The 14742-nt window shown below is 48.1% G+C and overlaps 2 protein-coding genes across 4 annotated transcripts in view; one reads left to right on the forward strand and one right to left on the reverse strand.

The window, feature by feature from the left end:
- The window catches only part of LOC121271642, a 20178-nt gene extending 16209 nt beyond the window's left edge, over nt 1-3969 (reverse strand). Inside the window, exons 1-3 of one of the 2 annotated variants that reach the window (XM_041177746.1) lie at nt 3798-3969; nt 1679-1804; nt 882-916 (exon numbers count right to left, since the gene is read on the reverse strand). In XM_041177746.1, coding sequence (XP_041033680.1) covers nt 882-916; nt 1679-1804; nt 3798-3813 — 177 coding nt within the window. In that variant the 5' untranslated portion in view covers nt 3814-3969. Of the gene's footprint in view, nt 1-881; nt 917-1678; nt 3520-3797 lie in introns of those variants that run through there. The other variant, XM_041177745.1, reaches the window with a different exon arrangement.
- LOC121271643 (cytidine deaminase-like) lies at nt 2427-12025 on the forward strand. Of its 2 annotated transcripts, XM_041177749.1 has the most exons (5): nt 2427-2534; nt 4554-4713; nt 7245-7356; nt 8143-8200; nt 11651-12025. In XM_041177749.1, exons 2-5 carry the CDS (start codon nt 4557-4559, stop codon nt 11762-11764), a joined length of 441 nt encoding a protein of 146 aa, XP_041033683.1. In that variant the 5' UTR covers nt 2427-2534; nt 4554-4556; the 3' UTR covers nt 11765-12025. The 2 variants fall into 2 exon arrangements, with proteins under 2 accessions (XP_041033683.1, XP_041033682.1); XM_041177748.1 differs by lacking the exon at nt 2427-2534 and having other exon boundaries at nt 4454-4713.
- The last annotated feature ends 2717 nt before the right edge of the window (nt 12026-14742 follow it).

The following is a 14742-nucleotide window of genomic DNA, read 5'->3' on the forward strand; positions in this document are numbered from 1 at the left end:
CTAATGGGGACATTAAGGGTAGCAAGCAGCACAAGCTAGTGGCAGATGGCCCTAGTGGGGGTGGAGTGGGGGGAAGGGATCGAAATGGGCTAATAGGTGGAGATGAAACAATAGATTGAAATAAATTTAAAAATAGGAGGGAAAAGAAAAAAATATAGTTGTAAAAAAATGATAAATTATTGGAAAAAGGGGGATCGGAAAGGGGGTGGGGATGGAGGAGAGAGTTCATGATCTGAAATTGTTGAACTAAATATTAAGTCCGGAAGACTGTAAAGTGCCTAGTTGGAAGATGAGGCGCTGTTCTTCCAGTTTGTGTTGAGCTTCACTGGAACATTGCAGCAGGCCAAGGACGGACATGTGGGCATGAGAGCAGGGTGGTGTGTTGAAATGGCAAGCGACAGGGAGGTCTGGGTAATGCTTGCGGACAGACCAAAGGTGTTCCGCAAAGTGGTCACCCAGTCTGTGTTTGGTCTTTCCGATGTAGAGGAGACCCCATTGGGAGCAGCGAATGCAGTAGACTAAATTGAGGGAAGTGCAAGTGAAATGCTGCTTCACTTGAAAGGAGTGTTTGGGCCCTAGGATGGTGAGGAGCGGGTAGTAATGAACTCATGAACTCTCTCATTTCTATATTTCCTTAGTTCTGATGAAGGGTCATACGGACTCGAAACATCAACTATATCCCTCTCTGCAGATGCTGTCAGACCTGCTGAGTTTTTCCAGGTATTCATGGAGAATGGAGCCTTTGTTGGCAGGTGGGAGGCAGTTGTATCTATGGGGCTGGGACACTATTGGATAAACTCTAGGTCCCTGGAAACCACATTATTTGTTTGGAATAGTCACCATCAATGAAACTACCCAGAAAAAGTATAAAACCAACTCACTGTAATCGCAGCTGCTTCTCGCTGAGTCATTAACCCTTAAAAACAGAAAGGAAAGATGATGATTTACCTGTCAAACCTGAACTTCCAGTTAAGTATATTTTGAGTGTTATTTATAGTTTAACAGTCACTTAAATGTTGAGTAACAACACACATCAAACATACAATCACTGCCCATTCACCCAGTTACTCTGATTAACAGTCTGGTGTATTGTAGGTAAACGCAGGACTGGGGTTTTGTACACAGCAAAATAGCACAAACAACAACGTTATGAATGAGCTATTGTGTTTTTAGGGTGTTGGTTGAGGAAGGAACATTGGCCACATCAAAATAACTCACTGCTGTTGTGGGTCTGATCCGCCCATGAGGGGGTGGCGGGATGCATCTAATCCTGAGGGGGGAAGAGAGTGTTAGGTCTGAAGCCCCTGAGGTGGGGGAGGGGGGCGGGCAGGGAGTGTCGGGGGAGGTGATGGGGGCGGGAGCTGTGGGTCTGATCCTGGTGTGGGGGTGGGGGGAGCTGTGGGTCTAATCCTGGCATTAGGCGGGGCGATGGTATGTTTCTGATCCTGAAGGGGAGAGAGCACGGTGGGTCTGAAGCCTCTGGGTTGGGGGGTTGGGCGGGAGTAAGTGTGGGGGTGGTGATGGGGGGGTGAGCCGTGGGTCTGCCCTTGGCATGGGGTGGCGTATGTGCCTGAGTGGTAGGTCTGATGCCCGGGGGTCTGTGGGTCTGATCTCACATCACGCTCTGCCCATTCAGTTTGCTCCTAATTCATGCTTTTCGCTGTAGTTCACGGCTTACCTTCCTCAAATACTTTCGATCCATCACAATTCCAAGCGTGGTGCTGAATTACCATGTCAGAAAACCAATCACCACAGACTGGGCACTCCATTCTCTTCTGTGATTCAGCTGGCTGATCAGTGCGAACTGTGAATAGGAAGGGATGGGTGGAAGGGTTCATCTGCTAATTGTGGATTCTAGATCTCTCTCTGACCAGTGAACCTCTCCGTCTGGCCACTGGATCTCTCTCTCTCTCTGGCCACTGGATCTCTCTCTCTCTGGCCACTGGATTTCTCTGTCCCTGCTCCCCAAATTGTTCTGATCTTTCCCTCCTAATCAATCTCTATCAGGTGCCTCTTTGTTTAGTAAAAACCTTTTCCCCAACCCAATGAATCACTCTTTGGTCTCAGTTCCCAGACAGGACACAGTAGATCTCCAGACTTTCTCTTCCCAATGGATCTTCCTTTGATCTCGCTGACCAATGGATCTCTCTCTCTGGTCTCCTTATCCGTGGATCCCCCTCTGTAGTATCTGATAGTGAATCTCTCCCTCTGGTCTGTCTCTCTCTCTGACAGTGAGCCTCTCTCTCTCGGGTCTGTCTCTGACAGTAAGCCTCTCTCTCCCCCTCTCTCTTTCCGGTCTATCAGTGGATCTCACTACCTTTTAACTTCCTGTTTCAATCTCATTGGCAGTTTTGCAGTGTTGTTCCCAGAAATGCCCCTCCCATTATTAGTGACACGACACACCTCGGCTAACCTGTGTCTTTCAGACTAAAGTGCATCATGAGTTACAGCTGCTTTGTGCAATGTGACTTTTGGCATTCAGTGAGAAGCCGAATATTCCTGAGACTAACAGTAAACCACAGACATTGAAAAAGATTTCAATTTTTTAAAAGGGGAAGGGGCATCACCCAACAGTCAAGAGGCTGATTTCTAATATCTCCCTCCAAGACATCAGTCACACTGATCGATATATTAGGTCTAAACTTGCACCTTCACTTAAAGAGGGGGCAGTGTCTAGGGCTCACACTCCCTTCTCTAGTGTTCCTCATAGTCGGAGGACAATCATAACTAATGATGGGTTCTGAGTGACTGAAAATAAAATTGCTGCCTTTTTTACAGTTTCTTTATTGACAGAAAAAAACTGAATGTTTGTCCTTCAGTTCTATCAAACAGATTGTGTTTATATAGAAGTTATTTCAACTGAAGAAGTCTGGAGGAACTAGAGGTCATTGTTACAAGATCTGTAAGGGCGGAATCAGATTAGGCAGTTGGGTGGTTCCTCTCCCAGAGAACAGTGGACCTGGGGATGAGATAGCTAGCGCATGCAGCGAGTGCTGATTCCCTGTATTTCTTCAACAAGGGGCTGTACCTGTTCCTGGCCAGAGCTGTGGTCACCTTGTCCAAGAGGTGAGTATCTTGTAACAGGGCCAATGTCATCTCTTGGACTAGTTTTAATTGCTTAAGGTGTTCAGAAGGGAATTTTCCAGTTTATTTTCCCTCTGTTTTCTGTCTCTTCCAATTGGTTTATTTGATTCTGGGTGGAGGGAGGGAGGTAGTGAAACCACGGTTTGTGATTCATAAGGACTCACAGCTGTATGGCACAGGCTGGAGATCTTTCTCATATGTTCAATCTGTAATGAATTTGGTGGGAAGGATAAACTCTCCATATATAACCATCGTCTCCATAAAGGGAGGTACTGGCTTGTCAGTAAATTCAGACATTGTTGTGTAGTTTATTCACCCTCTATATATGTTCATCCTCTCCATAATGGGGAGAGCTTGTCATCCGTAACTTCATTATTCAGTATATTACTGCACTTGCTGGGCCAAGCAGCTCAGCATATATTTGATCTAAGTTACTGAACAAGATCTTTACTCTAAGTGGGCTTTGGAAAGTCTTCACAGGTCTGTTTTAAGGTTTTACATGTTCCATATCTATAATGATTGACATTTTTATCAGTTGTGTATCAAATGTGATGATGTGAATGGCTGAGAGATGAAGAATCAAGCTATGACCCACCCACTGTGAGAATGATAGTCCAACAATGCTTCACACCCTGACGTGTAAATGAAGAATTGCCATAATAAGAAATCAAAGGACAGCTGACACTGTGAAACTGGGCTCCAGCAGGACTCACCTTTCAGGAGCTCCATGATCAGCCTCTCTCTCTCTCTCTCTCTCACAGATTCAATGCTGGGCCTAAAGGTTCTGTTCAGCAGGTGTTGCCGTAGCCAGACTAAGCGTGAATTAGCTCTGATCCCTCTTGCAATATGGTTGCCCTCCGGAACATCCTCAGCAAGGTTTATAGAGTCTCCACACGTATGCCACCCACTCACCACCACCGCCCCCCCCACCCCCACCAAACAGCGTGGCTCCCTCCTGGCACCCACCCATTCCCACAATCATCCACCCACTTCCCACCCGATCCCCCATGCACCCCACCCACTTCTTCCAACCTCTCCAGCACATCTGATCTCAACACACACTGTAACTGACCACAGCACGCACGTACATAGTACGTGATCCCAGCATACGCACACACAATACCTGACCCCAGCGTACACAGTATCTGATCCCAGCCTATATATACACATATACACACACACACAGTATCTGATCCTACACATATACACACTCCCTGTACATATTCCTATATGATAGTCATGGGGCCCCTGGTTAGACAGCACATGATAATGTAACTGCAGGAAGTGATGTTTCACAGGCTGAAGGCCAGTATAGCGCAGTGTTTGTTTACCCAGCACGAGAGACCCATAGTGCACATCGCTGTTTCTTGTTAACGGGAATGTGGTCAGACAGACAACAGCAGACACAGTGAGTTGCTATGAGCTCCCTGACCATCTCACCATTCACTAAAACTGATGTTTTTTGTGACAGGATGTGTACTCCCACAGCAGCAACTGCCCTCCAGAAAAAGGAAGAGGTGGAAAAGTTAGTTAGTAAAAGCCAAGAGGCCAAATCATTTGCCTATTGTCCATACAGCAAGTTCCCGGTTGGAGCTGCTTTACTGACTGAGGATGGAAAAATCTTCACAGGTAAGGAATCTGCTCATTACCTTACTCTCAATATGCTCATCATTGAATTTTAACTAAAAGAACCATTGATAAGGAAGACCCTGACTTGACTAACAACATTCCCACTCAGTTAATGCTGCTGTAGGTTAAACTGCTCAAAGGAAATCACCTGGAGCCATCTGGGATAGAGCAGCATGAGACCACATCTTGTACTCCTCCCCGCTCCCCTGTCCTTTCCCCAGTCACCATGACACATGTACCTGCTCCCTGAATCAGAATTGATACATAGAAATGACAACATAAGAGTAGACAGTTCAGCCTAACCAGTCTGTGTTGTTGCTTACCATCCACACAAGCAGTATTCTGATCCCATGTACCTGCATTTAACTATATCTCCAGCAATACCATTATCACTGTCTCATAAATCATGAGTAACTCTTAAAAATCGAGAGATTTAGTTTAAAAATCATAGATTGCTGTTTTTGCAAATATAAACCGATTCAGATTAACGGTTGATTTATATAAACCTTATTATTTATTCTCTATCCGTCGGAGGGCTTTACAAAAATTATATTATTGCTCTCTTTGAGTGTAACAAGTTTTAGGGACTAACGTCCTGCATCCCAAAGATACCTGAAGATTTCCGATCCAAAACTTGGACAAGCTACTTTGCAGACATTCAGAGTGGTTGTCTAAGATGGGCATTTACTCCTTTACATAGACTTATAAGGGGGCTAAACACCTGATTTAGGACCCCTTGCAAAACTGGAATGCCCTAGGCATCAGGCATGCTCCCACCAATGGCGGGGTGGGGTTGGGGGCGGAGACTCTCTTGGAAGGCAGCTAAACAACTGTTTGCACCTCTCGAAATGTCATTAAATCCTTTCAGGCTTCGGTTGTTCAGCTTCTCAAACTCCTATGATTGCTGCTTATAAACATTTACCTGCCATACTGATTAAACTGACCAGTACCACTGTATACTGAAACCCCAAACTTCAGGACCTCTTTCACATGATGCTTTCTGCGTCCTCACTCGCAACAGTAGATATGCAGAATAAACTCTAACGATAACTGACAGTTTCATGTATTAGCTACTTTAAAAAAAAGTCACCAGCTAGGACATGCTGCAAAGGCAAGAGCAGAGTGATGATGAGATACAGCAAAGTAACAGTGAACAGCAAACTAAAACTGTCTGTGTCAAATTTAAATTAGAATCGAGGTTACAAACTATATCACAAAATACCAACAATAGGTTTCAACAGCTCTGGCCATAATCAGCATCAGACAGTAACACAGTCCCATCCCACACTGCTGCTTGAGTCACTGATAATCCTGCGGCAATCAACAGATCCTAATAAAATATTACCCAGGAACTAAGCAACAACCTTTCACCAACAGCTCAAATTTCCACTGTTCACCATTCAAACAGCTGACACAGCAGACTGAGTGCCAAGCTCACCACTAACAGGCAAAAACATATCTGTTATAGAGTGGGGGAGGAACATCACACATATTTGTGTTTGCGCACACCACAGGACATTTTGAGAAGGGATTCCTCCTTCCCCTGCCCCAGGCACCCTGCCCTGACAGGCTGTTGGTGACCATCGACTTCCATTGGATTGGTCCATGATTATACTCGGCAGTTGTTTGCCGTTGTCCTCTGCAGTGTATAAAATTATGAGGGGCATAGATAGGGTAGGCAGGAAGGAACTTTTCCCCCTTGGTGGAGAGATCAATAACCAGGGGGCATGGATTTAAGGTAAGGGGCAGGAGGTTTAGAGGCGATGTGAGGCAGAATGTTTTCACCCAGAGGGTGGTGGAAATCTGGAACTCACTGCCTGAAAGGGTGGTAGAGGCAGAAATCCTCATAACATTTAAGAAATATTTGGAGGTTTACTTGGCACACGAGGTCATGGGCCTAGTGCTGAAAAATGGGATTAGAATAGTTAGGTACTTGTTTGACTTGCACAGACTCGATGGGCTGAAGGGTCTTTTCCTGTGCTATAGACCTCTATGAATCTCTGACTCTAGGAGTGTGGCTGACCAGGAAACTCTCCTGCTCTTACTGCCTGCGAGAAGGGACTAGACCTTGTTAATTCATTTGTGTGGTAATTGCATTAGTTGGGCATCCCTCCTACTCCATAACTGTATAAGCTCAGGCTCAATCTGCACATCTGCGCCATTTGCGTTGATCACAACTGGAGCGATGGTAAGAGCTATAATTGACCTCAATGCCATTTTGGGGAGGTGGGCAATGGGATAGACAAGGATCCTGCTCCTGATCTCTATCCAGTCACTCCTGCTGGAAAGTGCCAGGGAATGAAGTTCGTGAGGACAGGATCAGTTAAGGCTGTGAAGCCCCCTGATGGCTATTTGTTTGCTGTCAGTTTGTCTGTGCTCAGCCGTTTGGTCAAGGCCCAGGAGGGGTCAGCATCTGTGGAGATGAAGCACGGCAACTTTAAAAGAAGAGGGATGAAACTAGGTGGAGAGAGAGAGAGAGCAGATGTAGCAGATTTCTAATAATGTGACTTATTTCATCTCTTCCTCTTTAGGCTGCAATGTTGAAAATTCGTGTTTCCCGTTGGGAATCTGTGCTGAAAGGACAGCCATTCACAAGGCTATCTCAGAAGGTTCCAAAAAATTCAAGGCAATAGCTATTTCTAGGTACTGGTTCAGACTCTGCTATGCTGTAGTATTATATCAGAAACCTGGCAAGCTAGACACTCACGAGTCAAAATCAAGACTTTTCTCACTGTCTCGTATTCTAACCCAGTCTCTTCTGGGATCTCAAACATGACACCTCTCATCTCCCTTACATGCAGAGTTTAAACCCAGGGTTTGGCCTCAGCTAGAGACTGCTCCTTAATTCACCTTCTCCCTATTCTCTTCAATCTCATCCAAATCCTCCACCCTGGATTTTGACTCTTCACTTCATCTCTCAACAAGCACTACACCGAGAGTCTGGTTCAGGAACTCTAGGACCAAGGAGGCCAGGTAGAACAGACAGTTTAGATGAAGTGCTTTACACACAGGGTGGTGACTGCATAGGGAGCCAACAATGAGATGAAGTGGCAATGGACAATTGGAGATATGTCAGGGACAGTCTGGGATTCGAGTTCAAGACCTGAGTGCTGATTACTCGGACCAGCCTTTGAAAGCACCCCATTCTTCAGTCTCCTACTTTTCTGAAAATGCTGCTGTTGCAGAGTGACATTTGGGATGGGGATAGTCCATGGGAATTCTGTAAAATGGGATGGGGATAAAAGTTGTCATAGATCCATGGAATTTTTGGATTAACTGGAATTGTATAGAATTCCAATCAATAATGTTTCTGGACAAGTAACGCAGAGACCTGGATGAGTACTCCAGAGACATGAGTTCAAGTCCCAGCAGCAGAGCTGGGGGACTTTAAATTTGATTAATAAAGCTGCACATTCTGCTCTCTCGCAGTGATAAAACAGACAATTTCATTGTTCCATGTGGTGCATGCAGACAAGTCATGAATGAGGTGAGGCCTCCTTTTAAATATTTGCCAAAGGTCTTTTAATCCAGTGGATAATTTTATTTCAAGCCAATGGTTTTGTGGAAAGGTGCAGTGAGTCAGTGGGTTAGCAGGGATTGCCTGTTGATCAGTCTGGGATTCGAGGAGATGGGGTGATCAGTCTGGGATTCGGGGGGATGGGGTGATCAGTCTCGGATTCGGGGGGATGGGGTGATCAGTCTGGGATTCGGGGGGATGGGGTTATCAGTCTGGGATTCGGGGGGATGGGGTGATCAGTCTGGGATTCGGGGGGATGGGGTGATCAGTCTGGGATTCGGGGGGATGGGGTGATCAGTCTGGGATTCGGGAGGCATAGGGCGATCAGTCTGGGATTCGGGAGGCATAGGGCGATCAGTCTGGGATTCGGGGGGATGGGGCGATCAGTCTGGGATTCGGGGGGATGGGGCGATCAGTCTGGGATTCGGGGGGATGGGGTGATCAGTCTGGGATTTGGGAGGATGGGGCGATCAGTCTGGGATTCAGGGGGATGGGGTGATCAGTCTGGGATTTGGGGGGATGGGGTGATCAATCTGGGGTTCGGGGGGGATGGGGTGATCAGTCTGGGGTTCGGGGGGTAATCAGTCTGGGTTCTGGGGTGGGGTGATCAGTTTGGGGTTCGGGGGATGTGACCAGTGGGGTTTGGGGGGGTGACCAGTCTGTGGTTTGGTGTGGGGGGGGGGGGGGGGGGGGGGGGGGGGAGTGATCAGTCTGGGGTTCGGGGGGGCGATCAATCTGGGGTTTAGGGGGTGATCAGTCTTGGGTTCGGGGGGTGATCAATCTGGGGGTCGGGGGGCGATCAGTCTGGGGTTCAGGGGGTGTTCGGGGGGGTGATCAGTCTGGGGTTTGGGGGTGATCAGTCTGGGGTTCTGGGGGTTATCAATCTGGGTTTTGGTGGGGTGATCAATCTAGGGTTCGGGGGGGTGATGAATCTGGGGTTCAGGGGGGTGATCAGTCTGGGGTTTGGTGGGGGTGATCAGTCTGGGGTTTGGGGGGGGTGATCAGTCTGGGGTTCGGGGGTGATCAGTCTGGGTTTCGGGGGGGGTGATCAGTCTGGGTTTCGGGGGGGGGGGTGATCAGTCTGGGGTTCGGGGGGTGATCAGTCTGGGGTTCGGGGGGGTTATAAGTCTGGGTTTAGGGGGGGGGGTGATCAGTCTGGGGTTCTGGGGGGGTGATCAGTCTGGGGTTCTGGGGGGGTGATCAGTCTGGGGTTCTGGGGGGGGTGATCAGTCTGGGGTTCTGGGGGGGTGATCAGTCTGGGGTTCTGGGGGGGTGATCAGTCTGGGGTTCTGGGGGGGTGATCAGTCTGGGGTTTGGGGGGTGATCAATCTGGGGTTTGGGGGTGATCAGTCTGGGGTTCAGGGGGGTTTCAGGGGGGTGATCAGTCTGGGGTTTGGGGGGGTGATCAGTCTGGGGTTCTGGGGGTGATCAGTCTGGGGTTTGGGGGGGTGATCAGTCTGGGGTTCTGGGGGGTGATCAGTCTGGGGTTTGGGGGGGTGATCAGTCTGGGGTTCGGGGGGTGATCAGTCTGGGGTTTGGGGGGGTGATCAGTCTGGGGTTCTGGGGGTGATCAGACTGGGGTTCTGGGGGGTGATCAGTCTGGGGTTTGGGGGGGTGATCAGTCTGGGGTTCGGGGGGTGATCAGTCTGGGGTTTGGGGGGGGTGATCAGTCTGGAGTTCGGGGTTGATCAGTCTGGGGTTTGGGGGGGTGATCAGTCTGGAGTTCGGGGTTGATCAGTCTGGGGTTTGGGGGGTGATCAATCTGAGGTTCTGGGGGGGTGATCAGTCTGGGGTTTGGGGGGGGTGATCAATCTGAGGTTCTGGGGGGTGATCAGTCTGGGGTTTGGTGGGGGTGATCATTCTGGTGTTTGGTGGGGGTGATCAGTCTGGGGTTCAGGGGGTTATCAATCTGAGTTTTGCGGGGGTGATCAGTCTGGTGTTTAGGGGTCTGATCAGTCTGGGGTTTGGGGGGTGATCAGTCTGGTGTTTAGGGGTCTGATCAGTCTGGGGTTTGGTGGGGGTGATCAATCTGGTGTTTAGGGGTCTGATCAGTCTGGGGTTTGGGGGGTGATCAGTCTGCAGTTTGGGGGGGGGGTGATCAGTCTGGGGTTCTGGGAGGGTGATCAATCAGGGGTTCGGGGGGTGATCAATCTGGGATTTGGGGGTGTGATCAGTTTGGGGTTCTGGGGCAGTGATCAATCTGGGGTTTGGGAGGGTGATCAGTCTGGGGTTCTGGGGAGTGATCAATCTGGGGTTCTGGAGGAAGGTAATCAATTTGTGGTTCGGGGGGTTGATCAGTTTGTGGTTCGGGGGGAGCAATCAGTCTGGGGTTTGGGGGGAGCAATCAGTCTGGGGTTCGGGGGGAGCAATCAGTCTGGGGTTCGGGGGGAGCAATCAGTCTGGGGTTCGGGGGGAGCAATCAGTCTGGGGTTCGGGGGGAGCAATCAGTCTGGGGTTTGGGGGGAGCAATCAGTTTGGGGTTCGGGGGGAGCAATCAGTCTGGGGTTCGGGGGGAGCAATCAGACTGGGGTTCGGGGCGGGCGATCAGTCTGGGGTTCGGGGGGGGACGATCAATCTGGGGTTCGGTGGGGGCAATCAGTCTGGGGTTCAGCGGGGGATTCTGGGGGTGATCAGTCTGGGGTTCAGCGGGGGTTTTGGGGGGTGATCAGTCTGGGGTTCAGCGGGAGGGGGTTCGGGGGGTGATCAGTCTGGGGTTCAGCAGGGTTGTGATCAGTCTGGGATTTGGGGGGTGATCAGTCTGGGGTTCGGGGGGGGTGATCAGTCTGGGGTTTGGGGGGGTGATCAGTCTGGGGTTTGCGGGGTGATCAGTCTGGGGTTTGCGGGGTGATCAGTCTGAGGTTCGGGGGGTGATCAGTCTGGGGTTCGGGGGTGATCAGTCTGGGGTTCGGGGGGGTGATCAGTCTGGGGTTCAGGGGGTCTGATCAGTCTGGGGTTCAGCGAGGGGTTCGGGGGGTGATCAGTATGGGGTTCAGGGAGGATGATAAGTCTGGGGTCCGGGGGGGGGTTGATCAGTCTGGGGTTCGGGTAGGGGGTTCGGGGAGTGATCACTCTGGGGTTCAGCGGGGCGTTCGGGGGGTTGATCAGTCTGGGGTTCGGGTGGGGGGTTCGGGGGGGTGATCATTTTGAGGTTCAGCGGGGGGTTCGGGGGGTGATCAGTCTGGGGTTCAGCGGATGGTTCGGGGGGTGATCAGTCTGGGGTTCGGTGGGGGGGTTCGGTGGGGTGATCAGTCTGGGGTTCAGCGGGTGGTTCGGGGGGTGATCAGTCTGGGGTTCGGTGGGTGATTCGGGGGTGTGATCAGTCTGGGGCTGCTGCTTGTGAGGGATGTGAGATTTTGTACTGACAAAGTTTATATCTATTTACCAAAATAAATTATCTTTCCTGATTCTCTCTCACTGCAGTTTGGAACCAAGTGGGAAGTCCACTTGACAAAACCAGATAAGTCCTACAAGACGATGACAGTTGAAGAACTCTTGCCAATGTCCTTTGGACCTTCAGACCTAGCAACCAAATAGTGGGCGATGCACTGAGTAATTACATGTGGAATTGTTCAGAGCGGAGTACTTCTCCCCATGAGGATAATAAGGAATTTTTAGATTTACTCTTGTAACATTATTTGCAATTTCCTAATGCATTCAAGTAGCTTCTTAAACATCTCCAGGAGACTATGGAATGTTTCTGCGTTTCATACTTGACATTACATTTGAACCATTACTCAGAAACATCAAAGTGTGATACGTATAGAAAATATGTGCAAATAAAATTACTTCGCTCAAGATTATGTTATTAACTTCCAAGGAACATAAAAGCAGACTAAAAGCTTCTATAAGTATGTAAAAAGAAAAAGGTTAGTGCAGACAATATTTTTTTATTTGTTCATGGGACGTGGGTGTCGCTGGCTGGGCCAGCATTTACTGTCCATCCCTAATTGCCCTTGTTCAGAGGGCATCTAAGAGTCAACTACATTCATGTGGGTCTGGAGTCACATGCAGGCCAGACCAGGTAAGAAAAAATTTTAGATTTCCTCCCTTAACGGACATTAGTGAACCTGATGGGTTTTTATGACAATCGGCAATGGATTCATGGTCACCATCAGACTTTTAATGCCAGATTTTTATTGAATTTGAATTTCACCATCTGTCCTGGTGGGATTTGAACCCAGGTCCCCAGAGCATTACCCTGGCTATCTGGATTACTAGTCAGTGACAATACCACTGCCACTGCCTCCCCATCAAATGCTGATCCCTTACAGTCTGAAACGGGAGAATTTATAACAGAAAACAAGGAAATGGCAGAGCAATTAAACAACTACTTTAGTTCTGTCTTCACAGAGGAAGACACAAATAACTTCCCAGAAATACTAAGGAACAAAGGGTCTAATGAGAAGAAGGAATTGAAGGAAATTATTACTAAAACAATAGTGCTGGAGAAATTAATGGGACTGAAAGGCGATAAATCCCTACGGCCTGATAATCTATATCCCAGGGACTAAAGAAGGTGGCCTTGGAAATAGTGGATGTGTTGGTTGTCATCTTCTAAAATGATGCAGATCCTGGAACGGACCTGGCAGATTGGAGGGTAACCCCACTATTCAAAAAAAAAAGGGAGGGAGAAAATAGCGAATTACAGATCGGTTAGCCTAACATCAGCAGTAGGGAAAATACTAGAGTCTATTATAAAGGATGTGGTAACAGGACAGTTAGAAAATATCAACAGGATTAGACAAAGTCACTATGGATTTATGAAAAGAAAATCATGTTTGACAAACCTACTGGAGTTTTTTGAAGATGTTGCTACAGAATAGATAAAGTCCCACATAAGATGTTAGTGTGTAAAATTAAAGCACACATTGGGGGTAATATATTGGCATGGATTGAGAACTGGTTAGCAGACATAAAACAGAGAGTAGGAATAAATGGGTCTTTTTTGGTGTGGCAGGTGGTGACTAGTGGGGTACTGCAGGGATCAGTGCTTGGGCCCCAGCTATTCACAATCTATAGCAATGATTTGGATGAGGGAACCAAATGTAATATTTCCAAGATAAAAGCAAAAAACTGCTGATGCCGGAAATCCGAAACAAAAACAAAAGTACCTGGAAAAACTCAGCAGGTCTGGCAGCATCTACGGAGAGGAACACAGTTAACGTTTTGAGTCCGAATGACTCTTCACCAGAACTAAGGAAAAATAGAATAACCAAAAGATGTCATAGACAAAAGGTCAAAGAGGTGTTGATGGTGGTGATATTAGCTAAGAAATGACATTAAGGGTAGAAATCAGGACAAGCAAGGCACAGATAGCCCTAGTGGGGTTGGGTTGGGGGGGAAGGGATCGAAATAGGCTAAAAGTTGGAGATAAAACAATGGATGGAAATACATTTAAAAATAATGGAAATAGGTGGGAAAAGAAAAATCTATATAAATTATTGGAAAAAGGGGGATCGGAAAGGGGGTGGGGATGGAGGGGAGAGTTCATGATCTAAAGCTGTTGAGCTTAATATTCAGTCCGGAAGGCTGTAAAGTGCCTAGTTGGAAGATGAGGTGCTGTTCCTCCTGCTTGCATTGAGCTTCACAGTGAAGCAAGGCTGCAATGAAGTCAGGAGCTGAAAGGCCCTGGCGGAACCCAAACTGTGCAGAAGTGAGCAGGTTATTGCTGAGTAAGTGCCACTTGATAGCACTGTTGACGACCCCTTGATTCACTTTACTGATGATCGAGAGGAGACTGATGGGGCAGTAACTGTCAGGCTTGGATTTGTCCTGCTTTTTTGTGTTCAGGACATACCTGGGCAATTTTCCACATTGCCGGGTAGCATAGTGAGTGGAAGAGACACAGTTTTCTGCAGCCAAGAGCTGGAGTTGAGGTGGGTGTGCTGCCTGCCCGGTGCCAGGGTTCGGGACATCTGCTTTGGGCTGGAGAGGAACTTGCAGTGGGAGGGGATGGATCAATGGTTGTAGTCCATGTACGTACCAATGATGTAGGTAGAACTAGTAAAGAGGTTCTACTGAGGGATTATGAGCTGCTAGGGGCTAAATTAAAAAACAGAACCTCAAAGGTAATAATCTCTGGATTAACAGATTGGTGTTGGATAAATCAGATTAGAGAGTGTGACTCAAAGACTGGTGTGGGCGAAATGGATTTCAATTCATGGGGCACTGGCACTTGTAATGGGGAAAGGGGGAGCTGGACCATTGGGATGGTCTTCACCTGAACTGTGCTGGGAGGAGTGTTGTGGCGAATTGTTAATCAAGTTTGGGAAGATGTGATAAATTAAATTGAGAAGACAAGGCAAAATAGGAATAAGGGAAATGATGATCAGAGCGTGGCAGAAAGGGACAGGGCGTGCAAACCTAACAGTGCACCACCAGGTAAGGCTAGAGGTTACAAAAAAAGTAAAAAGACAGACCTAAAGGCTCTGTATCTGAATATGCGTGGCATTCATAACAAAATAGATGAACTGACAACACACTACAAATAAATATGTATGATCTGATAGCCA

This window comes from Carcharodon carcharias, chromosome 31 (genome assembly GCF_017639515.1).
Source record: "Carcharodon carcharias isolate sCarCar2 chromosome 31, sCarCar2.pri, whole genome shotgun sequence".
NCBI classification, from domain to species: Eukaryota; Metazoa; Chordata; class Chondrichthyes; order Lamniformes; family Lamnidae; genus Carcharodon; species Carcharodon carcharias.